This window comes from Coloeus monedula, assembly GCF_965178545.1.
Source record: "Coloeus monedula genome assembly, chromosome: 1".
NCBI lineage: Eukaryota > Metazoa > Chordata > Aves > Passeriformes > Corvidae > Coloeus > Coloeus monedula.
The window spans coordinates 87,278,956-87,303,969 of NC_138781.1; the positions used below are offsets into that span (position 1 = coordinate 87,278,956).

The 25,014-nt window shown below is 37.9% G+C and overlaps 1 protein-coding gene across 2 annotated transcripts in view; it reads right to left on the bottom strand.

Moving 5' to 3' along the window:
- TENT4A (terminal nucleotidyltransferase 4A) overlaps positions 1-25,014 on the bottom strand; it is a gene marked incomplete at its 5' end in the record, with an annotated part of 55,894 nt that overhangs the window by 17,351 nt on the left and 13,529 nt on the right. For both annotated transcript variants that reach the window (XM_082294024.1, XM_082294023.1), the window contains 9 exons: positions 4,482-4,654; positions 4,906-5,006; positions 11,127-11,253; positions 17,713-17,926; positions 18,993-19,121; positions 19,834-19,941; positions 21,464-21,584; positions 22,525-22,571; positions 24,025-24,148. In XM_082294024.1, the coding sequence (XP_082150150.1) occupies positions 4,482-4,654; positions 4,906-5,006; positions 11,127-11,253; positions 17,713-17,926; positions 18,993-19,121; positions 19,834-19,941; positions 21,464-21,584; positions 22,525-22,571; positions 24,025-24,148 (1,144 nt within the window). The remainder of the gene's footprint in view (positions 1-4,481; positions 4,655-4,905; positions 5,007-11,126; positions 11,254-17,712; positions 17,927-18,992; positions 19,122-19,833; positions 19,942-21,463; positions 21,585-22,524; positions 22,572-24,024; positions 24,149-25,014) is intronic.

The following is a 25,014-nucleotide window of genomic DNA, read 5'->3' on the forward strand; positions in this document are numbered from 1 at the left end:
ACCAGAAACATGGAGAAGGTGTATGAAATTTGTTAGAACCAAACTTGTAGCAGACAACTCGGAGTTTCTGTGACGGATATGACATTATCTATCCATAAGGTAACAGGAGAATTTCCTATGAGCCATTTTATCTGCTACTGATATGCAGGCATCACTGTCACATAAAAATATTAAGCTTTATTTGGCATCACATCATCAAAACTGCAAAGCAGTTAGCACCACAAAGTAAACCAGACCAAAATGAGACTGCAAAAACATACCTAGGATTATTTCTTACTCGGCAGAGACTGTTGATCAAGCAGTAGCTATTCTCTAGCACTACTCTAGGATTTCCCGAGCTAACGAAAAGCATTTTTCCACAATGCTTAAGCAACAAGAAATCCTGGTCACCAGTTACAGAGTGCAGGTCCAGAATGAAAAAAAAAAGCGCCCAGAAAAAAAAAAAAAGCCAAGCAAGCAAGCAACCAACACAAAGAGCATTTTCAAGAGGAATTTGGTCACTGCTTGGATTTTGAGACTGACATCTCCAACTAGCCAAAACAAGTAGGGAGCTGGGGGTGAACTAGCTCATTCCCATCTGGTTTCAGATTCTCAGAGCAATCACTTAACTCAGTGTGAAGGTGAGATTTTTTAATGCCAGAGGCTTGTTTTCTGTTGTGGAACAGTTTGATTCTTGCTTCCATACAGTAAAAATTCACACACTTTTCACTGTCCTTGATGACAAAGACATTTATAAATCATCTTCCTTTATTCACTTCAACATTTGTTGGATCATGTGGGAATGTATTGTACAACTTACCTGTTTGCAGGAGTGAGGAATATACACAGCATTTTTTCAGGCCAGCATAGGGTATTTGAAATCAGCAGAAAGCTTCATTGAGAGAAGACTTACTACATAGATCAGTTTGATAATTAACATAATTGAGAAAAATATGTGTACAGTCTAATACGATCTGATAACCAGATTCCTTGTATCCATAAGATTTTTTTAACATGTGTTCTTTAGTTTGCTCCTGATCACTAATATTTACATTCTTCACAGATCCAAGGTAACAAGGCAGGAATTTTAATACTCAGTACCTTGAGAAGAACTGTATTAGAAGTACTGGTGAGTCAGAGCTCTGTATTGACACGTGCAGTAAGGCAACCCCATAAACTGAACAGCTCTCCCACTAACAGTTACAGTGACACCCAAAGAACAGGCTTCTCTTGCACAAGGTCTTTGATCCAAAATTTACTGGCCCTTTGAAAAGATGTCCTTTGTGGTTAAGATTTTGCAGTTGGCTAAGACACCTACTAAAGACACCATGGCTAGAATTTCATTGGCCAGAGTGCGCTAGATTAAGGCATTTTGTAAATAGCTTTGCTACTCCGGGAAATCCGTAAAAGGGTACCTTTTGTTCAAATTATGATTTGGTCTCGTTAGATCCAATTTTGGGCTGTGTAGATGGTAGCCCAGAAGCGTGTTCTCCTGCAAGCTAATCCTAGATGCGCAAACATGAAAGCCAACATCCTCCTGAGTTTCAGATGGTATGCTGAGAAAAAGCACATAAATCTAAAATATATGGGGAAAGAGAAGACTGTCCTTGAAAGAGGCAGTTCTCTTGTTCCCCAGTGGTACCCAAGTTCTTACCCAACTTGGTACCCAAGTTCTCATCTTCAAAAGGTTGCCACCAGTATGGAGAACTCAGGGTAGTAACTGTAGGCTCTTATATTCCTACACTTCCATTTTTCTGAGCATATACAGCCATTGAGAGGTTGGCTTCTGAATGGTAGCTCTGGTTAATGCCAATCCAGTCTCGAGAAAAACATGCTCCTTGTTATTGCTCTGAAACCTGTTCTCCTGCTGCCAGAATTAATCTATACTCATTGCTTCAGCTGACAGACTCGCAAGTCCAAGACACCAGAACCCTTATCTATTCAGCTGCTGAGTCATATTTACAGATTATTAGGGCAAAATCTGTAATGCTGTCAGAACTCCAAGGAAGAAAATCTTTAAAAACCATAGAGCATGCTGTATTGCAACCAACTATCCAATTATAGGGTTTAATAAAAATTCTAGGATCCCTATGAGCAATACTGCACTGCTCTGATAATGCCTGCACACTCAATATATGCTGCCAATATTGTTTCCAGGACATGTTGACAAACACATGCCAAGACCTCCAGACTTATCACCAGTGAACAGTGATGTGGTGACTTCAGAATACAACTACTACTGTGCTGGAGTGGATGGCTGGAGAGGGGAAGTGTGACAAAGTAATGTCACAAGTTTCCAAGTCTATTACCTCTTCCTCAACACAAGTAAGCTGACTTCTATTATATTAGTAGGAGAACTCAGAAAGGACCAGATGCAGCTGATCACTATTACCAGTGAAACTTTAGCAGTAAGTAGAAAAGCAAATACGCTATCTAGTCCCTCCAATTTAGCAGATACGATCTTGCACCTCATAAACAGCAAAAGATATTCTGCAGTCATGAAAAATGCACCTCCTGAAACAATGTCTTAATGTAGACTTTGTGCTTAAGGTTCATAGCAACATAGGGAATAACATCTTGCTATTAAAATAAAACTTCAATTATTGGGAAGAGGTCAGCAAGCTGTAACTCTATGGTCTCCTTGTCACCTGCATTTTCTTTATAATCTGTACCTTGCCTTCAGTCTTCCAGTATTGCAAAAGTTTAGAGGATTTAACTTTAAATAAAAACAGAATCCTTCCCAAAGAACAAGCCTTCCACAAGATCAGAGGTAACACTACATGTAACTCCAAAGTGATGAGATGCACCACATTCATAATTACCTTCTTCTGAAGCTGATAGCAAAGCTCACCACATCATGCCTATTAATACTGCACCAGAAGTTTCGGCACGAATACCAAGTTGGCACACATGCCAGATGTTCCTCTACTGCAACCTGGGCACAGCATTATGCCAGATCATGGCACAGATCACCTGACTATGGCAGAATAGGATTCTCTTCCTGAAGCAGGTGCAGCTCAGGACTGCTCAGCCAGAACTTGCTCCTCCTCACATGTCCAAGTAAGAGTAGGATGATCTCATCAGTCATTTGTCAGAAACCTACCATTCCATTCCAAATTAAGATAACATGCCATCACAGTCTGCTAAGGACATATGACCTGGCCTTTCTCACAAGGACATGGTTTTTTATTTTGTTAGAAAACGTAGCATTTCCTTTTACTTTGTGAATGCCAAAGTTGATTTCAGTTCTATCTTGTTGAGAGCTTTCTTTTCACTTTTCATTAATTTCTCTGGCATCAGGCAATGAAGTTTCACCTTCAACATCAGGTTAAACAGGACTAAGGGGAGTTCATAACGACTCACCACACAATACTGTGCACTCCCAATGTAATAAGGAAATACTTGCATTTTTTCATAAAATTTATTACAGCAAAATCTTTCCCACTGATATACTTAAACCAGGAGCATGGCTAATAGTGTCACTGGCAAGTATCATGCTGTTCTTTGTTCATTAGCCAGATGGTACAACTAAAACATTTGTCCTGTTTACTGAAGGTGGCATAAAAAGGCAATTCAACACCAAAAAAACAGTAGCATAAAGTAATTACAGGAAGTAACCAGAATATATAAAGGCAGTGCTTGTCCCTCAAAAGTTACTAAATTTTTGTTGAATACAATTCCCAATTTTTAATTCCATATTTGACTAGATTTTGAAAGCAGCCAAGAAACAGGTATTTGGACCTCTCTTGGCATCATCCAGTTATTCACTATCATAGTTGACTGCATATTACATCTTGTTCCATCACTGCCTCTACCTACGACAAAATGCTTCAGAAGATGTACAGTGAGCCACTCATGCCTTGTAATGCTGTGCTTTATAATCTGCACTGCCCAATTCTGCACTCATTTAACTTTATACCAAAATGAAACCACCTGGCAGAACCTTAAAGAATCTGGGAACATACCTCAAGAGACTGCAGCCTCCTCTTCCAGGAAGTTATAATAAAGCCCAGCAATTACTTTCAAATAAGGAAGCTGACAAGACTTTATTCAAGTGCCCTGTCACCATTAAAACATGAACTAACTGCTTGGCTGAAAATAATGAGTATTATTCACCTTCACAGCACAATTTAATGGTCATGTTCAATTTCAGGTATGGGGAACAAGGATCAGAATTTGACAATGGAAGATTTTGCTTAATGGAAGAATATATGAAGACATTTCTACTCTTCTGCTTAATTAGCTACTGTTAAATTGGGTTGTTATATTTCCTTACATCTAACTACTACCACAAAGGGTACCAAGGATTTAGGATGGAAATAAGACCCATTCTATTTAATTAGAAAAATATTTAATTTCAGTAATTTTTCTGAGGAGGGGACATTACTGATTTGCTGTAGCAGCTTTGGGATAGTATCACACTAACTGCTATCATATCAACTGAGGCATTGAAGATAAACTCTGCTACTTACTAGTTTAACCCATTAAAAGAAAAAGCTTACAATGTCACTGCTGGAGAGTGATGACACGGAAGAGGCAGATGAACCAGAGGATAACTGTTGTGTACTGGCCAATGACAATGCCAAGTGTTGATTGTAAGGTGGTTCAGAGTCTCTGTTCTGCTGCTGTTCTCCATTGCAGAGAGCTATCTGGTCTCTTATTTTCAACCTATTATCTGTTAACAGAAAACATAAGTATCATTTAAGAGCACAGAATACAAACACGTGGGCCTTGAAGTCTAAGAAGAGCTGCAGTTTAACAAGCTAATTGAAAAACAGGCTCAGAGAAAACTAATCTTGGGTTAGAAAGTTACAAGTTCCTTTTATTTTTTTCCTGTATATCTGAATGATTAATTTCAAGGCATGAGTATTTTGAATTACATCAAATTCAAGAAAAAATTTTAAGTTGGTTTCCTGCTATACCTACCAAGTTCAGGTGATAAATTAATTTTGCTCCCCCACTTCTTTTTAATCCAGGCCCTGTAGTCAATCACTTCTTGGGTCACTTTGATGATTCTACCTAATGTGCTAAAAAAATTTTTCAATTAAGTATTAAACAAAGACTGTTGGTTACATATTTGCAAGCATTTTAACAAGCTACCAAATTATGCTAAAAGTCAGTTTAAGATATCCCTAAGCAAAGAATCTTTTTGAACCTTCTTTTTTTTAGCACACCATTTAATCCACTGTAGCACCACTTATATTCATATTTTTCTTCTACCATACTAACATGCAAGCAGTGACACATAGGTAAGATTTTTACTCTGTATTTCTAAATGGAGAGCATATTAACTATAAAGAATGTACATGCTGGTAACAGTGCACTTGATAACAGCAATTTATGGTTCTTGCATTTCTCCATACAGAAAGTTTTTCCACAGAGTCTGGGTTATAAACAGGTATGGGATGCACGGAAAACATGAACATCCCAGCACCACAACTGGCTGTCTGGAGAGAGTCATTCACTAATCCTTGCTTCCAGATTTACAAAACAACTTCAAAGGTGTTAAGGCCCCCACAAGTATAAAGGAAGTACCATGGATCGTGAGGTAGTGCAACAAGAAACGGACTGGCTCCAAAACAAGTCAGAATTTTAATAAATTCATAACAGTAAGAGGCTCAGAGAAAAAGCTTACCTGGTCCTGCTGAACAGTGACCAGTTATCAACAAAGCAGTGTTTTTTCCAACACACCTTCCCAACATTCAGCTATTTGAATCGCACTTCTTGAGCAGGAGTGAGCTGTCTTCTTGTTTGAGAGATAAATTTTCAAGCTCTTTTCATCAGAGACTAGTGACTGAAACACTAACTTTAAACTCCATGCTCAAGACACATGAAGAAATTACTAGTGTATACAAATGGGCTGTGCAAAGTTACCACTTTGGAACAGGTAATGTTAATTTTTTTAATCTTCAATGTTTATATTAAAGTTCATTTTGTATTTTGCATCACAAAGGTACCTGGTACCTGTACTGGAATTTTCTTTTGGTTTAGGTGTACAATGGGAAGGCAGGACATACAAAACCCTAATATAGTTAGACTACCTTTACTAGGTTTCATAGTAACACTTGAAGTAGCAATACTTCTATTGTCCTAGGGATTACTATTTCATGCAAGACCAAACACCACATGTTCCATGTCAATCTTCCAGCTTTAAAGGCATGTTACTGTTAGTACTAAAAAAGTCAGCCCAGCATTTTAAGCAAACATTGAACCAAATTATATAACCTAAATTACAAGTCCAATAGCTGCAGATGAGCCACCAGGACAGAATGTATGTCATCCACCATTCTATTTATGTAATGTAGATAAAATGATGCATGCTGGAAAATAAAATCTTGAATTTTACATGCAGATTAAAGGTGTGGTTGTCACCACTTAAAAATTAAAGCTCTGGGTTATAACAGATGATTCTTTGGGAACATTCAAGAGCTAAGCAGAGCACACTAAGAAAAGAACAAATAAACCAGAGGATCACATTTTGTTAATGTATGTATGCTCCCATGATGTAGCAGCATTTTGAATACTCAATGCAGTTTCGGTTTCTCAGAAACTAAGTTGAGCAAGAGGAGACAGAATGAAGACAGGGATGACCATGCAGAGATTCAGCTGTGGCCCTCACAGTTCTCAAGACAGGAATGTCAGTATGGGACTCAAACATGCACCAGACTGGGTCTCTTCAGCACCAGGACAGAGAAGGAAATCTTGCAGTTAATAAATTTCATCTGAGAATGCCTTCAGAAATAGTTGAGCTTTTACTCCAGGATAATGCATAAATTTAAAACTACCACCAGCTGTGGTCTTAGAACCAGAAAGTGAACATGGGCTGAGTAACATAAGCTGATACATATAAGGAGTTTGTCAAGCCTGATGCTTCTTGGAGAACTTTCCTGGAAGTAAATCAAGAGTCACGATTTCATATACCAGAAGCAAAATGAAAAATACAGGTTGGTATTTTTATCAGACTGGGTGACTGATATACCAAAAATGCCTGCTATCAAATAGGCCTAATAGGTGAAGCGACTGCTACACCAACAGTTGTGGCAGAGCTGCATGCACAGAATGGGGGAATAAATTCTCCCACCAGTTTCTTTCAAAGAGCATGGAGATCAAAGCCCTAAACTCTCTTTTTTGGTATAAAGGTAGAAAAAAGGAAATTCACTCAGTTATAAGGTCAGGAGTCCAAAGGCAGATCCATGCTACATTGCTTGCGCAGCAAAATTGAAAGCATTCATTATGAGACATCAGAAACTGAAAGGTGATTAAGGTTATACTGACATATACTTAATATAGCAGCAAAGAAGAGGAAGCAAGCATGATCAAACCAGATACTGATCTCAAAGAACACCATTTCCTATGTATGGGACTCAAGCATATCCATGGGTTCAAAGAACAATTTCTTAAAACAAGTATTTGGGAATTGTGCTTAAATCTGTTTTCAACACTGAAGAAACTTAGGAACAAAAAACCTATTCATCTACCTTGCTTTCATTATGAGAAAATTTCACGCATTTGGGGCTTTTATTTTGACTGCGGCCAAAATTTCTACTAGTGTCTGAGACAACCAATTCTTCAAAGATGCTTGTTTGGAAGACATGAAAAAATACAGTTAACTGGTTAGTAAAATTAGACAGCTCTCCTGAGAAAGATGTCCCTTTAAGTTTTTTCCCTTTATATTATCATACAGTAAGACCAGGAATAAGATATATACAGGCCTAGCTTATTTTATAGTAAGAACTCAGACGCTCCTCCTTTTACACACTGCAAGACCTTGGTTCACAGGGACACTTTCTAACTCTCATTACACCGCAACTACTGGGCAAATCAATCTTAAGATCGCTCTTAAAAGGATCAGAGTGATGAAATCACATTCAGCAAAACCAAATATGGAAAGCTCCAGTCAAACTCCACATGAACAGGTAAAAGTGAAAGCATAAGGGGAAATGGCCTCAGGCTGCACCACAGAGGGTTTAGATTGGATATTAGGAAAAATTTCATCAGCAAACAGGTTGTCCAGCACTGGAACAGGGTGTCCAGGGAAGTGATGAAGTTCCTGTCCCTGGGTGTATTTAAAAGCCATGTAAATATGGCACTGAGGGACAGGGTTTAATGGTGAACACAGCAGTGGCTGGGTTAACAGCTGAACCTGATGATCTTAGGGGTCTTTTCCAACCTGAATGATTCTATGAAAATATCATTCCTCACAGACTAAAGAGGTGAGCTCACTTAAGATGCACACTCTTTCCCAGAGACAGGCTAGGGCCAAAGATCATATGAAAGCTGTTCAAAACACATACTGACACCAATCCTTAAGCAGGAGATATCCTGTCCATAACTGTTATTTAACAGCTAGACTCATGTGGCCCTAAATATTAAGAAATCCATCATGATTTTCAATCACCTTGGCTGAAGACACAACACCAAATTTCACCTTGCATACTAGTTGTACAAGTTCAAAATGGATCAGTCTCTGTTTTCCTAAAAGGAAACTTCTTTTTCCAAGATGACAGGAAGCTGTTAGCTCTAATAAAATCAACCAAACTGTCAATCAAGCTCTCCTGAGCTGTTCTTGGAAGGGGACAGGTGGCATTGACTGGGGACAAAACAGTAAAGTAGTTTCTGTAGCTGTAAGAATTACCTTCAGGATTCAGCTGATTACTGTTTCTACTGAGAAGAAAGCTTTTCCAGGACAGAAGATAGCTTTTAATTCCCACTACATCTCACATGTTCTATTTGGAAGCCTGAATGAAGATGGCAGTAAGAGTGATGTGAATCTATCCCTTATTATTCTGAGGGACTTCCTACTACAGAACATGAAGAAGAAAAAGGCCTATGCTGCTGAAGGAATAAAATCTGACTTTTTTTTCCCCACTGGGAACATCAGAAGCAGCAGTTGTCTAGAAAGCCTTAAATTAACGGAGACATTTGGTCATCTGTGTTGGTCAGACCCTGAAAAAGAATCACAACGATCACCAAGAAAGATGTGAAATCTACTGAGAGCGACATCTACGAAACAGAACTCTGTACACAGAAACCTTCCCTGGAAAGAGGAAATCTGAATTCAAACCTAACAGACAGTTCAAGCACAAACCATCCCACTTAAGAAAACACTGGCCCCAATTAGGACAAAACTCAATAAACTCAGCCTGGGGAGTTCAGCCTCCTGCAACTTCCTATCCTTTTAAGTACTCTTCATTTAGTCCCGATCCCTCTAGTAGAATGTCATGTAGCCAGTCCCTGGTCTCAAATGGAGCCCACTGTTTATAGTTACAGTTCTGCTGTAGTTTAACCTACCTATTAACAAGTCTAGAAAAGGGAAAAAATGGATCAGGACAAAGGGCTCCCTGACAGCCAGGCTTTAGGTCAGGCCACCAGAAAGGTCTTTATACAGAGCATGGACCACTCTGCCCCACAAACATACCTGGATTACCCAAGTACATCAAGTTTAACTGAGACCAAACATGGACTGTTGATTTCTACAACAAACTTGTTACCAAACAGCTCATCATCCACTTACAAGCTGTTTGGCACTGACAACACTGGTGCAAGGGGAAGTATTTGGGTACAGAACTTTGCTGAATGCTGTTCCTCTTGCAAGCAAGCCAGTGGCATGATGGGTTCTGACATTGACTGGCACAGACAGCCCAGAACTCACAGACAGGTTGGACATAACACCTGAACACCACTGCTTGGACTGCTCCACAGGTTTGCAGTTGTGACAAAATTCAAACATTTCCTCAGATACAGTAACAAGTACAAGTCCATGGAAGGTGCACGTATTGATGACACCTGAGGCTCCCATTAAATGCTTTACAAATACACTTTTTGATGTCTGTAGTAAATACAGATACCTCATAAGAGAATGACTGTATCCTTCAGAAAAAAACAGAGAAGTTAATGGAGGCCAGGACCCAAGACAAGCAAACTTCCAGAATATCCCTAAGTTACTCTATCTGTACTTGGGTAAGAACAAAGTTTCATTTAGTACCAAGAATTGTCAGCCAATACACATTTAACAGTGACCTTTAATATCTTAAGCCAGCAGTCTCAAATGTCAACATGCAACACTGTACCACTCCTTCTGTACCTCCATCACAGTGCGGTCTCAACCTTTGTAAATTTAATACCACTGAAAACCTAAAGGATTTACAGGACTACTATCAGTTTTAAACTCACAAGTAAAAGACTCCATCCACTTTGATGTAAAGAGGAAAACTATTTCACCTTGCAATGACATTAATGCTGGAAGTTTACATCATAACTAGTTTCCAATTGTATCAAGATGGTTTGTGTGACACATTACAGCCATCCCTCCCTGTGATTAGCTAGGTAGCTCAAAGCCATTGGGATTTTAGGGAAGTCTCAGGGAAGAGACATCCTCTGATATAGCCCAAATTCACATGGAGGCTTAGAACAAAAGGTGCTAGAGCAGATACTTGAATGGAAATATCTCCCTGCTGCCATGCCTTCATTGTCTTTCTCCTCTTCCTTTCAAAAAGCAGAAATTGTGAAGGTGAGAGCTCAGAAAGTACTGGTTGTGTTTCTATAAAAGACACTAAGAACTGCATTAAAAATGGCATGTCTAGAAATATGGTACTTTTAATGGCAGTTCTGAGATTATGATCAAACTGAACTGATTCTAATAATTTTTTTTATATAGTACTTTTAATTATTTTTTTAATTTTTAAATACATATCAAGTCTTTTAAAACAGCTTATGGGGGCATGTATTAAAAGGGAAATTCTTAGCCTTGTTGCTAGTTTTCTAATTGTTTGAACAAACAATTTGACCACACACATTTCTTTCTGCCACAATACAGACATGCATCATACTAAACATTAAACCAGCAAACCTTCCTTTGAAATACTTTAAGCAGAATGTTTGAGGGAAGACCAATTATGTTCTGGCTCCCTTCCACTCTAACAGAATCTCACATTGGACTCATCCTGGGTTTTATCACACTCTCTTCATTTCAATGCTGCACATTGAGGCATTGCACTCTCACATCCCTGGGCAGCTTAAATTTCTGTGCAGATTTCAATACAGCCACAGTTAAACAATAAATAACAATAGTCCTTTTATGAATCTAGACCCAAACATTCCTAACTGATTACACAGAAAAATGGATATTGAAAAAGTGAACTAATTACCTCTCAGAATCTCTATTTGGGTATGATCTTGCAAGTGGTGATACTGCATGGCTAAGAACAATGTAGGCATAATCAAAAACTTGTTTCACTTGCATGGCACCGTAAGAACTTCTGCCAACGTCGTTTCCTGAAATAATGTGACAGTCATCAGATCATCTTTTTTTAATATCAGTTACCAAAAAATTATTCAGACTTAAAGCTCAGAAGCCTTAACAATACAAGCTTAACTCTGTTTAAACTGGTTATCCCATCCTAGCCACATCAGGAACACCTAAGTGTGCCTATCTCAACAAAAGAACTTGACCTTAGGAATAACACTTAACATTATGCATTCAATTTACTGCTTTTAAAATACTCACATATAGCGTTTGAAAGAAACAGAGCCTAGAGATCAGCTTAAAGCTCTTAGAGCTGTCTTCAAGAGGGAACCTACCAAGCTTAAAGCATCGTGTCTCACTTACCAGTAGAGTTCCTGCAGGCCAAATTCAGTTTAAAATATCACCTGTGTAACCACATTATCTTCATTAGGTCAAACAGACTCACATCAAACCCTATTTAACCTTATCAAAACAACAGATTAAAACCAGCACATACAGATATTTATCTCCACAGGATAAGCCAGTTTCTCAAAAATCTATCATAGAAGATACCAGAAGCTTTTACAGCATTGTTTTTTGATCAAGTTTGTGGCACTCTCAACTGCCCTTTTTTAGGCATTTTAACTGGAACTCTTTCCAAATCTAGTGCCATGTGAGGAACTGCAGAAGTTAGGAACATGCTACACCTTCTGTATCAGTGACAATGTACAAGAACAGATCCCCCATCTGATACCTAGAACAATCTTGTTATTACTAGCAAAAAGCATTTGGGGGCTTTCTGTAGATGTATTTGGCACCAAACACCAAAATTCACTGTCAGCACTCCATTTAAGAAGCAATAAAACTGCTTTCAAATTGCATAAAATACAGACTAGGTCTTGAGTGGGTAGAGAACTGCTTACAGTGAAAGGTTCCCTCTTTCAGAATGATGTGTGAAATGCTGTGAGAACACTAGAAAGGGATGAACCACCAAATATGAAAATCAGATTAGGGCCTATGAATAAAAGAAATCAATGAAAAATCTGCTTTGAAAAACTGATGGGTAAAGGACAGAATCCATCCTTTGGAGGACTAAATCCAACAAGGCTGAATTTGACTTTACAGGAACCCTTCACTCCCCTAAATGTTTTGTCCAGCAAACCATTATAGACAAACATGCTGAGATCTGCCATCCAGAGGAAAAAAACACAGCCTTGGTTTTACACATTTTAATCCTTCCAAAATTCTCCGACCATAATGCCACTCTAACAGAAAAGCACAATCAATGGAAATTAACTGAAAACATTACAGCATTTTGGGAAAACAGAATTTTTCCAGTAATTCACATGGTCAAATAAAAATTGATCAAGAAATACTTCCTGTTTACTGACATAACTGAGTATCTTGCTCTGAATGCACTGCTGCAGCATCCAGCAGCCACTAGGCTCAAGGTTACAGAAGCCTCTCCAAATGGTTTATTTACTAATGGACTATTCTGAAGTAAAAGCAGAGATAAGTGTGGACCTAGGACGGTGACTCTAGGAGGAAACACACAGTAATGTTCTTCACAGAGGACTTCACGAAGGACTGAGTCCTAAGGCAGCTGAAAAGTGACCAAGATATTTCAGTGGTCACAAAATCAGAACACAATGTTAATTCTACCAGAAAAGTAATGATTAATTCAGTATAGGTTTTTCAGAGGCAGGACACTTGTGTCCAGCCATGTAATGATATTCTAAACATATACATGTAAGAGAATTAAATTGAGAAGCAATACAGAAATGGAATACATACAAGTGGCTAAACAGACATAATTGCACCTACCACTAAATTCAAGTCCATCTATGGTTGTTGGACTTGACGTTAGGGCTCTTTTCCAAACTAAATGATTCTATAAATTCACATAAAATGAATTAAGAATACACACTCCAACAATCTGTATTAGTTTAGTCTAACCTAATTCTAGGCAGGTACATTTGACATATATTCTGCATAAAGTTACACCAAAATGAAGACAGGGCTGCCACAAAATATTGGTTATTCTGTTCATCAGTTGTCGCTACCTCCTCTGTTGTGCCAGCAAAAGAAATCATAAGCCTTCCCTAAACCACTTACAGTAAACTTGGGCAGTTTAGCTTAAATCAATGAAGTTGTATTTTGAGCCTTGATTGAAGCAGATCTGAGAACAGAGGCAGAATAGCTCATGCCATACATAGGTTCTTGGATGGCCTCATTCTGCACTTGTAACTAGTTCATAAAAATGTCTGAATTAACAGGTCTTAATCAGTTATACAGTCTGCAGAGCTTCTGACTTGGGCTGCAGCTGGAGCTACTGTGAACTGCACCTGTCAAGTATGTATAGAGGTGACCCTACCCAATCCAGAAAGCAACATATTAAAGAAGCCAGAAGATCCCACATTTGCATTGGCAGTCCTGAACAGATTTTCTTCTGAGAGATCACTCTCATTAGAGAGCCATGTCTTACATAACTGAGCATTCTTCTTTTGTCACAATCTAGACTGATCAGTTAAAGCACGCAACCCAAATGCTGTCACTCTTTAAAAAAATCATACATACTTCAATCCTCAGATGTACATTAGCAGATAACAATGGTGTGTGATTTCATGTATAATTCAATCCTTATTCTTTCTTACAAAGCCTTCATCCCTAAAGGAGCATGTCCAAAATTTCCATCACTTGCTATCAGTATTACCACTCCATCAGGTAGCCTTCCTTTACCTGAAGCAGTTTTAAGAACACGGCCTGAAAAGGTAAAGGTAAGACCATGAGCTAGGACTGAAGCAGACCCATTCATGTTAAGCCATTAGCTACTAAACAGCTTTTTGCAACATTCAGCATTAAAGAGGTTCTTTCAAATGCTAACTTCAGTGTATCTGTGTATTTTTATAAACGCATATGTTTTATGCACACACACAAACATATATATTTGCAGGTTCTAATGACAAATAGCTGATACTGAAAAGCTGCAATGAATAATTTTGGGCAGCTGCTAAGGCTAGAAGAGACAGTCTCAATAGATGCTGCCAATCTCAAATCTATTTACTTCCTGTACTTGTGACCTATCAAGATGCGGAAGCAAGCAACACGAAGCATAATAAACTCTGCAAGTTAAAGAGTCTCTTTTCAAAGAAAACACATTGAATGAAAGGTTTAGAACTTTCATTAGTGCCCACAGCAATTCAGGACTAAGAACAAATTGTCTCATGAAAGGAGCAGCACAGCTGGAACTCCAAGTTTTAAACTTGGGTGTTAAAAAGTAGCAATTTAGCTACTCTAGCCACCACCAGTCTGAAACGAGATCAAAATCATTTCCGTTCTGAGCATCAGAAATGACTGGAGGACTTTGATAATCACCTGGTTCATAAAGGTATAAAATAACAAGCCTCCCTAACAGTCTGCTGAGTAAGTGCCAAGCTTGTTTTACAACCACAGATTAAAATATTTGTCAACTGCAAACAGTTATGTCTTCCAATAGAGGATACCGCAAGACCAACTTTAGACAAACCTCTTCTAAGATGACATCATCTACCCTGCTCCAATATATTCTTGTGAGCAAACTTCTGAGTGCCTGGCTTTGCACTTCTCCTTAATAAATTCTTTTACTTTTTACATATTTTACAAAAAGGGCAAGTGCTTTGAGAAATTGAAATCGTGCAGCTACAATAAGTTTATGGCAACTCCATCCTTTAGATAATGCTAAAAGAATAATTTTCATCTCATTACCCTGTCCTAGGACACTAACTCAAGATGAAAGATCTTAGACTATGTACAAAGATGAAGTATAAACCATTACTTCAAAATACATCACCACTACATTAGTCTGATAACTCAAATCCAGACTTCAACAAACTTTCCACTTGTAGACTTCTAACATCTTTGTTGGAATCTTGGTTCTTAAATCAGAGAAGTTATCATCTTCTGGCACACAATGAGAATCTCTGAGGAAACCCCACAGTACCTACCAGAATCTAAGCAAAACCCACTACAACCAATACAACACAATAGCTTGTTGCTTGTGCCTTCCAAATCCAGGAACTAACTGAAGGTAATGAGCAGGTAGAACTGAAGTATCACATCCTTCTGATGACACCTTTCATCTGTTAGCCAGACATCACTCACCACTTCATGCTGAATAAAAACCAGTTCCTCCAACTTAAAGAAATTAATCCCACTAAACATATTCCTGTTCCCTACAAGGCTACTTTAAAGCTATTCTTATGAGTTATACCCTTCAGTATCCCACTGTTGAACTAGTGCATACACTCACAGGAGCCACTTTTACCCTACTTTGATAATCTTTGATAAATTAAAAAGAAGGGGTTTTTTTATCCCTGTATTGTCTCGTTTTTGGATTAAGAAGCCATCTTTACAAATATTCTTCCAAGGCTTAACAGGAACTTTAGAGACAGTTGTGATCAGGCTAAAAAAAAAAAAAAGATTGAAAAACAAAATTAAAAACTTGTGCATACAGTGCAAACACAGGTTTGCAGGGGTAAAACTCTGCAGCAGTTTATGCTAATTTAAGTCGAGACATCTGTGCCCACGCTTTATCAAAATAACTTGTTCCCATCTCCTTCACAGTACTGCCAGCAATCCTCAGAGTCAGACACTGAGTGGATCTGAACACAAACTAATCAGAGCTGATGACTTGTCAACTGGGCAAGGACCTGAACCCTTGGAAAAGATTTTTGTACTGGGACAGAAGGAATAGCAGAACTAAACTAATTAACACAGTTCTAGACATTACTAACACACGCTTGACAGGTAATTTTAGATACTGCAGGAATATGTGATTAAGTCTGGAACTAAGGAAGCTGTACTCATCAGAACTGATTCAAAAAGTCATCCTATATGTTCTATGTAATTTTCCTCCTAGCTTCATCAGGAAAGTTCTGAAGGTTTGTGGTAGCTGCTAGAAAATATCCCTATGAGACACAGCGGTCAGATAACTTCAAAATATTGTCAGCTTTCATTTCCATCGCCAAAACACTATCTCCTGTAAGAATTACATTATCTCAGCTCATACAAACTCTTGAGGAATTTAATTCTTATCAACTCTTTGATAGCATACAGCTATTCTAAACTACAGTTCTTTGTTTCTGCAAGATTAATGCTAGGAGGAACAGTTCAGATTCCCTACTGGACTTGAAAGTTGTTTTTTTTTTTCTTCTCCAGAGTACTATAAGCAGTGTTTAAAAAACTGCACAGCACATGCAATTTGTTCTCCTTCAGTCCTCAGCAGATAGAAAGGAACAGAACTGGAGGGCAGTAAAGATTTTTGACTCTAAACAATTGTGGTACATGCTGCTATTCACATGGGTCTTCAGACAAGTTAAGTACACAGTTCCTAAAGGAAATCTCAATGACAGTGACAGTTCTGCACAATCACACCTATGCCTGGCCAAGTACAAGAGTCATGATGGACACAAACTCAGTTACAAACATATCAGAGACATGGTTAGACAAATGAGTGTCACAGCCTGCAACCTCTTCTGGGGAACTGTGAACATTCAGCATATTGAGTATTTAGAAAAGTGCCAGACTTCAGCTCCTGATCCATGGTATTTGCTTTAAAAGTGCTGTACATAAGCAGTCAACACACAAGATGTGACAGTATGGACTTTCACTGCCAATTACATTCCAGAAATGCTAGTGCTGAAGTCCAAATTAACTGAAAATTGACTTTGTTAAAAAGCGGGTTTGGAATTTCAGCTACTTGTGGCAGTCTAAATGGAATACAAACTGAGTACTATAAAGCTGGAAATTTTCCTGAGGCACTTAGCCAAAATTAACCTTGATTATTTTTGAGGGTTACTGAATCAAAACCAAATCAAAAAAAAAAAAAAAATTGTGTAAAGTACTTTCAAATGAACATACAACTCCAAAGTTCTGACTGGCATTCTCTAAAGATCCCTGTGCAGCCCAGAAGCCAGTTGTTCAAAGCGCTCTCCACACCACGACCACCATCCAGCTGGATTTCACAGATAGCCACCCCTGTTCCTGTGCAGTCTCTGTGGCACTGCCCTGCAGGACAGGTTCTGCATCTGGGCCTTTCTTTCCCATACATGTGATTTATCTGAAATATGGCACCACAGCCTGTGGCACGAAAAGCTATACCTTCCAATCTCATTCTCACAGCCAACAATGGAGAACTGTTCTGCTAACAACCCCCCTTCCAGGATTTCCTGGAATTCTTTCTTTCACTACCCTCTCAGTGCTGTCAGAGAATCTTATTATGTACTCAACACAGTTCTGGATCTCCACAGCATTATGCAACTGCGCTGTTTGCGTGTAATCCAATTAACTCAGGCTAAGAATCTTGGGAGACCTCAGGTCCATACCCCTTAGCCCTCCTACCTGACTGTACCTCTACACCAGCAACAGCCTCTTTCCAGTGCAGCTTCTTAACTCGTTTGACAGACTAACACAAGCTGAGAGCACAAGCTGAGCCAGATCTCTGGAACACTGCAAGAAGTGTACAGTCTTACCAGGCAGGAGAGGATCTTCAATACATAGCATGGATGGTCTGTATCCATTAGTCATGACTTTCATGATTTCTTCTTTGGCAATATAGGCACCTCCATTTTTTATTCTAATACCAGTTTTCAAGTAGTTAAAATTCCTTCCATAGAGTTCAAAAAATTCTATTAGAAGCATTCCAAGGTTTTCATCAGCTCTTCTGGCATCAATTCTTGGATGTAGCTGTAACACAAACCAGTTCTGCTTATTAAAAATTAGTAGTTTTCAGACCATAACACAGGGCAACAAAAAGCTCTCATTTAAACAGCTAAGCATTTCTGCACATAAGTCTCAACTGAGTCATTCACCCTTCAGGTACTTAAAACATTCTCACATAACCGAGAGGGGGCAGCACTTCAGCAGTATCTGGAAGCTAAAGAATTCCTTCATCTTTCCTCATGTAGTTTTTTGAGGATTAGGGAACTCTTTTCCCTAAGTCAAAAGCAATAAAGTACTGCATACTAAGTTATAGCCTAGTCAGTAACGAAGTGCCCAATTTTTCACAGAAAATCCAAAACTCAATGTTTTCAGAAAGCGGGGGGCAATCTAGTTGCCCCAACTGAAATACAGTTTGTGTCTGTATCTCCACCTATTATACTTGGTATATAAAATCTATAGTAATATTTCAGTCAAAACCACCAGCAGCAGAATATCTAAGTTTTCCACCACAGCTGCTGAGAGATGCCAACCCCATACTTCACGATACCTGCACAAGGCTCACTCACAAAAATATTTTACAAGTTGTAACTTATTTGTAACATTGTAACTTGGCTATTTCATCAGTCAAGTACAGCATCTGCCAGTCTTAAGCATGTCAAAACCTAACCAACATATAAGTAAAAAACCAACTTGACTGTTGGATTTCACCATTTTAATAAACACAGAAATCAAGTACTCTGCACATGCAGTACCAGTAGTCTGGGCAGCACGAGACAAACTGCATCCTGCAGATTTATGAAACACCATTAAGGTGATTCAGGTACAGGCCCTGGTGTGGAGAGCAATGCACAGCCTCTATGCCTTTCACAAGGCTCCTGCTGCTGTTCCAGCTCGCACTGAAAAGATCCTGGATGTTTGAGAGGTAGTCCACAGGATCTTTCAACAGTCAAACACTCTGAGCCATAACAGTAATGCTGAGCACTGCAAGGGGCGTCAGAAGAAACAGTAAATAAAAGGGCATAGGAACAAACCCCAAAAAGTTTCAAAAGAAACATTTCAAAGAACAGAAACAAACAGGGAACAGACTTACCTGCAGGAAACTAATTGCCATTAAAATTAGGCTGTAAGAGCTAATTCCACCAGTAAAAACTTCATTCAAATCCCTCTGAAGGAGGAACTGTTTTAATACTAAAATCAAGTAAGGTAGCAAAGAATATTTCTGCAAAGCAAAAGAAGTATAATCAATGACAATGTCAACATTCCAAAACAAAGAACTACACAATCTCAATACACAAAGATTCATCTAACAGCAAAATATTTTCAGTGGTGTGCTATACAGTGTTTCCACAGGAAGAACTAAAACATGGGGGTTTTTATTCCAGAAACGTATGAATAGACTTCAATTCTTATTTGATGGAAGACCTTACATATCAAATTTATTTCCCACCTTAACAGTAAGATTTTTACATCCTTCTTTGAATGTCAGTGTCACTTACTATACTCAAAGCTTTCACTCTAAATAGTACTTTTACTACAGAGCATAAAAGGAAACTTTTAAGTGTGTAGCTACACAAGAATTGTTTTTTGACAGTTTAGCAAGACAGTACTCATAATTCAGCATCACTTAAATTCAAGGTAAGCAAAACTTGAAAAGATACTTGCTTTAGAAGCAAAGCTGAGTACCTATCTGCAGATCTAGACATGTCTGTAAGAAGTCCTTCCACAGTGTACAGGTTTATTCACTCAAACACCTAGCACTCAAAGGGAACACTGAATGGACACCAATAGATAATAAATTAAAACATCCATGTTTCATCAGTACTAATGAAAATAGTCTTCAGCAATAAATTTTCAAGCTATGCCAAAAAAGGTTAGCTAAGCATCTAGCACATCCTTGGTAAGTAACATAACATTCACTATATGGCTGATACCTTCATGTATTCCTTGATAAATCGAGCTGCCTTCACACCAGTCTCCACATTAAAACTGATGTCAACTTTCACTTCTGTCTCCTGGTCAGTGAGTTTTATTATTGGTACCTGAAAAGATTTAGACAAGATTATGAATCCCCAGAAATACAGCACTGGTGCTGTTCCCCAGCTTACTCAAGACCCATGGATATTAGCAATCCAATGAATCCAACTACCACGTCTGTCTGACGGGAGGTAACAATCCTAACCTGACTGAGAAGTGAATGCTTTTTAGGGAGGTGATTAATGTACAACCACATTAACTTACCATTGCCCTGATACTCTCCCATAGCCATTAGCTATCTGCCTTCATAGCTGCAATAGCAGTGTTTCATACAACAACTTAATTTACTTAATTTAATGACTTATTCCAGTTAATAGGAGATCTTCTAATTGCATAACCTGTGAGAACTGCATTCCTCTGACCCAGCACTGCACCATTCACTTACTAAACTGACAGAAAACCAGCCTAGCAGAAAGCAACGCCTGTTGGTTTATCAAGATGAACTGGTTCAATGCAGAGTCAAATGAAAGCCAAAAGAAATAAAGCAAAACAGCCATAGCAGTATGGCAGGAATAAATTATTATAGAATGATGAATATATAGTTCAGCTTCACACCACCACCTGGAAGGCAATGCCCTACAAAATCATCTTACAATCATAACCTAAACTTCAGCTGATAACATTTATTTTTATATTGAACTCCTCATATTTTTAATCTGAAATGGAAAACCAAAAAACAGCAGAAGTATAGCATCATTTTATATCAACATCAGAAAAGAAAAAAAAAAAGGAAGGGGTAGTAGAATTGTAAGCCTAGCCTAGCACCATTTTCCATCATTAAATGGTAATACAGGTTCTGAAAATCCCTATAGTTCTCAGGTAAACCAAAGGCTACCAAAGCTACTGTTAAGTACTGCTATTCTAATGAAAGCCACAGGAATATTATGAGCCTACAAGAGGAAGACTGTTTTGGGGACCACAAAACAGAAGTTTGGAATACTCACCTTAGTCCCCTGGAGAAAACATCACTTGCTCATTAACGTAACATTTGCATGCATTAAGTTTTTAACACAGTCAACATGATTCAGGCTAACAAGACGGAAAAGATAGTACACATCAGAGTCACAAATGAAATAAAGCTCTCAAGTAGTGTCTTTTGGAAGGGAAAACCCAATGTTAGGTTTGGAACACTTCACTATGCCATCAGAAACAATACCACCTGAAAACCCTGTTGAAAGCTAGACAGCTCTAGTTACTGGTCCTTGGCTAAGCCAATTCCCCTCAAAGGTCAGTGGAAAAACATAATGCAAATAGTTAACTTATTTTACTGGATATTTTGCAAATACTAACTTTCAGATCTTTATTGATAACGTAAGTATGAAGTATGGCCTTCGGCAAACACAGTACACAGAATTACCAATGTCAGTGTAAAAGAGTCCATACTATAGCCAAACACATATAGACTACTGAAATCTTGCACAGAGAGTTTAAGACAATATAATTTGCTTCATGAATTAAGAACACTATTTATCACCAACATCTTAAGAGGTCTCTTTTTCAGTTCAGTACTCCAAAGCTATTACTTACCGTAGCTTTGTCAAGTACTTTAATGGAATATGGCTCAGCCACACTGTGTTTTCTCAGTGCTTGCTCCAACAGCTGTAAAGGGGGTCGTTCCCATTTCCCAAAAACAACTAGATCAATATCACTAGACAAAAAGAACACAGCACGAAATCCATTAAGTCTAAAGCATAATACACTACCAAAAAATATGGTAAAATTGGCATTCCACACATTACAAGTCGTACAAGGTGATCATTTTGCACTTTGCAATGTAGGTTCCCAGTAAGTTTCTTCTAGGAACATTAAGCAAGAGAGTCCATGGTGTTTTAGGACTCAAAGCAACATTCTAGTTTCCTGCTTCCAGTACTCTGATGAGTTCTTTGAGCTCTTTTCCCTCTAACCTTTCATGCTCCCTCTCCTCTGACTTCCACAGTCCAATTCCATGCCTCACCTACCTACTCACATTGACAGGCATTTTAATAACCCAAATAATTTTATCAGTGATTGGTATTCATAGAAATGAAATTTCCAGTGCTTTCCTACTGAAAATTTAATTGATGTAACGACAACATAGTCTTTAAGACAGAGCTACACAGGTTTCCACATCCAATTGAAGCATTAAGTGATATAAAATGCCAAATTAAGTAAGACATTTTGCTCTCCAAAAAGATGGGAATACAGCACTGTGATGGTTCTTTTGACTTTACAGAGTAACTCTGTGATAAAGGACACATTCTCAGTAATTAATCTTATTTAACAAAACACAATCTTTAAAAGGGAAATAATAAACTTTCAGTTTCACTGTACGTTAAAAAAAAAAAAAAGCTGAAGACTAACCCCAGGCACAAGGAAGAAAAGGTAATTCACCAAAGGGTCAATAAACAGAGCAGAGCAGTAAGATTATACATCAAATACATACTGCAAATCTTGAAGTTCAAAAGCTCTTCCCTTTGCACATGAAATATTAGATCAACGTTTTACTGAAAGTTTGACAGGTTTTCACATTCCAGTCTAAACTCTTCTTTGAAATTTACCATTTCTCTAAAAGAAGACAAACTTTTATATAAGAGTAAACTATTACTTACCTAGTTGGAAGATAAAGCCCTGTACTAAAGCTGCCAAATATCTGGACCTGAAAAGAACACAGCAGGAAAGTATCTTGCAATTATGAATGTTCACTTCCTTTTACTTTCACAAAACTTAATACTTTTCTTAACTTGTTAAGGATATAGCCAAGTAAAAAAGTTACTTTACCATATATTCTCTGCACAAACACACTCTTTCTTACAGATGCAACTTTAGAGGAAACTGGGCTTTTTTAACATTAAATAACTACCAATTCAGCTAGCAGAGAATAAATTTAAGCAAGCTCTGTTCATTATTTATTTCCAGTTTGACAGACATACAAGCTTCTATCAATTTCCTTCCCTTCTACTCCTTCCTTTCCTTACAGGACAGCTTCATTGAAATTGGAAGAGTTTAAGGGGAAAAGTTTTCCCTAATTTTTATGTTTAAAACCCAGCAAGTACATCTAAGCATACAATTCAGATAAATATAAATACTCCAGATTTTACTGTTAAGAACAACTACAAAGTAGCAGCAGGTGTTTTTGTGTAGAAAAGAAGGCATGATGAAGATACACCCACAGGCCACATCAAATACGTTCAGCGAGCTTCCCATCTAAAGAATTGAGATGTTCTTCCCTCTCCGATACAGCAGAGCCCAATTTACAAGCTCACTTAGTTTTTTCCTGGGAAACACAGGGCCTTTTCAGAGTTTATATCGATTTCCACAAGGTAGAAAAATCTCACTATGAAGGAAAAACATGGGTGAGGATGAAGCAGATGAGCTTTACAGTATTTTTAGCTCAGTGCTGTGGCCTGAGCCCTCACTCTCTGCCATGGAAGGCTATGAAATCACAGTGGTCTGAAACATTTTTCTCGTTGTTAATGACAATGCTGCAATCTGGTAATCACAAAGGTGATGCCAGAAATACAGTTCAGAATACATTCTTTTTGGATGAGCAGACATATTCATTGGGTAACAAAGTGTTAGAAATTACACCAGCTTAGATTGCAACGTATCTCAGGGAGTGCAATTTTCCCACTACAGTAGGGGTAGAGTAATTCCTTGAATGTCAAATTCATGAAGAATACAAAAAAAAAAAATCCGCATTTATTTGCTCTTTTGTAAAATATTTTGATTTACAAATATCCAGAGTCAGGACTCCTTGCAGAAATGGATACATAGGCATTTTAACATTCAAAATTAAATTATCCAGAGACAATCAGTTTAATAAGCTTTTACTTTAAGAAATGCACTACTAAAAGCTGACAATTCTTCACATTCCCAGTTCTCAAAATGAAAAAAATAGTCAGTTCATTAACACAAAATCTAGGTTTGAAATTTTCCCAGGTTTTAAAATAAATTTCCAAATACTGCAAGAGCTGTGATATTAAGTCGATTGCCTTAAACTTGAAGAGTTACCTGTTCATTTCTAAAACAAAGAAAGATAATAGCAAGGTTAAGTGAACCAAGCTCCACAATTTCCTAGAGAAGCAAATCAAAACTTAAGTTACACTCACATCAGCAGTAGGCCAAAGATCTTTGATGACTGTTTCTATCCTTTTTACCACTTCTCTTCTCATAGCTGCTTCTTCAGGACGAGGGGACATGAAGTCATAGAAGTCAATTATTTCTTCATGTAGTCTAATGGAGAAAGTAGGATCAGTTATAGTGCCAATTTATCTATTACAATAAATTTTACAAGAAACAGGCCATAGGCTCTATTTAATATCATCCTTTAACCAAAGATCACAGAACACTAGCTCTAGTAGACATTTACTAAATTTCTTATTGGCTCAGTGAAGGCCAAATTCAATTCTTAATGATTACTTTCTTTAAAAAACAAAGCTGAGTCTGAAAAACTACATAATGATGCAAATGTGAAGCAGCACAAGATCAACTAAAGTCTTCAAGCAGGTTTTTTCGTCCAGCAGTTCTTACTTCTGTGTATGTGGCAGTTTACACAGACTACAAACAGGACACTGGCATTAATGGGTTTTTGCAGAGGACAATAAAAAGGACATCTGAGTATTTCTTGATGTAAAAATGTCCACTTTGACAAATGGAGATTCCTTTGACATTCAAGCCCTTCATTAGCCATTCATTCATATAGTGAGTGACCTTCCAACTGAAGTCAAAGTGAGAAATGTCAAATATATTCTCAAGTGTAAAGTATTTTTATACCAGTGTTACATGAGGAGTCCTGACACTGGAACCTTATACACCTATTAAGACATTGTGTTTCACATCTACCAATACTATAGAACTCTTACTGCCCAATATGAGATTTCAGGTGAATGTCATGTTTGCCCTCAACAGAAAAACATCAAGCAACGCCAAACAAAAAACGCAAATAACTACTGCTGTGACATTTTTCCAAAACATCTTTTTGATGTTGACATATTTCTAAGATTTCTGACTAACTCACAAAACAGATCTAGTCAACATCGTAGTGAAATCCAAATAGTGACCTAAACTCAAAAATCAATCTATAGTTTATATACTTAGAC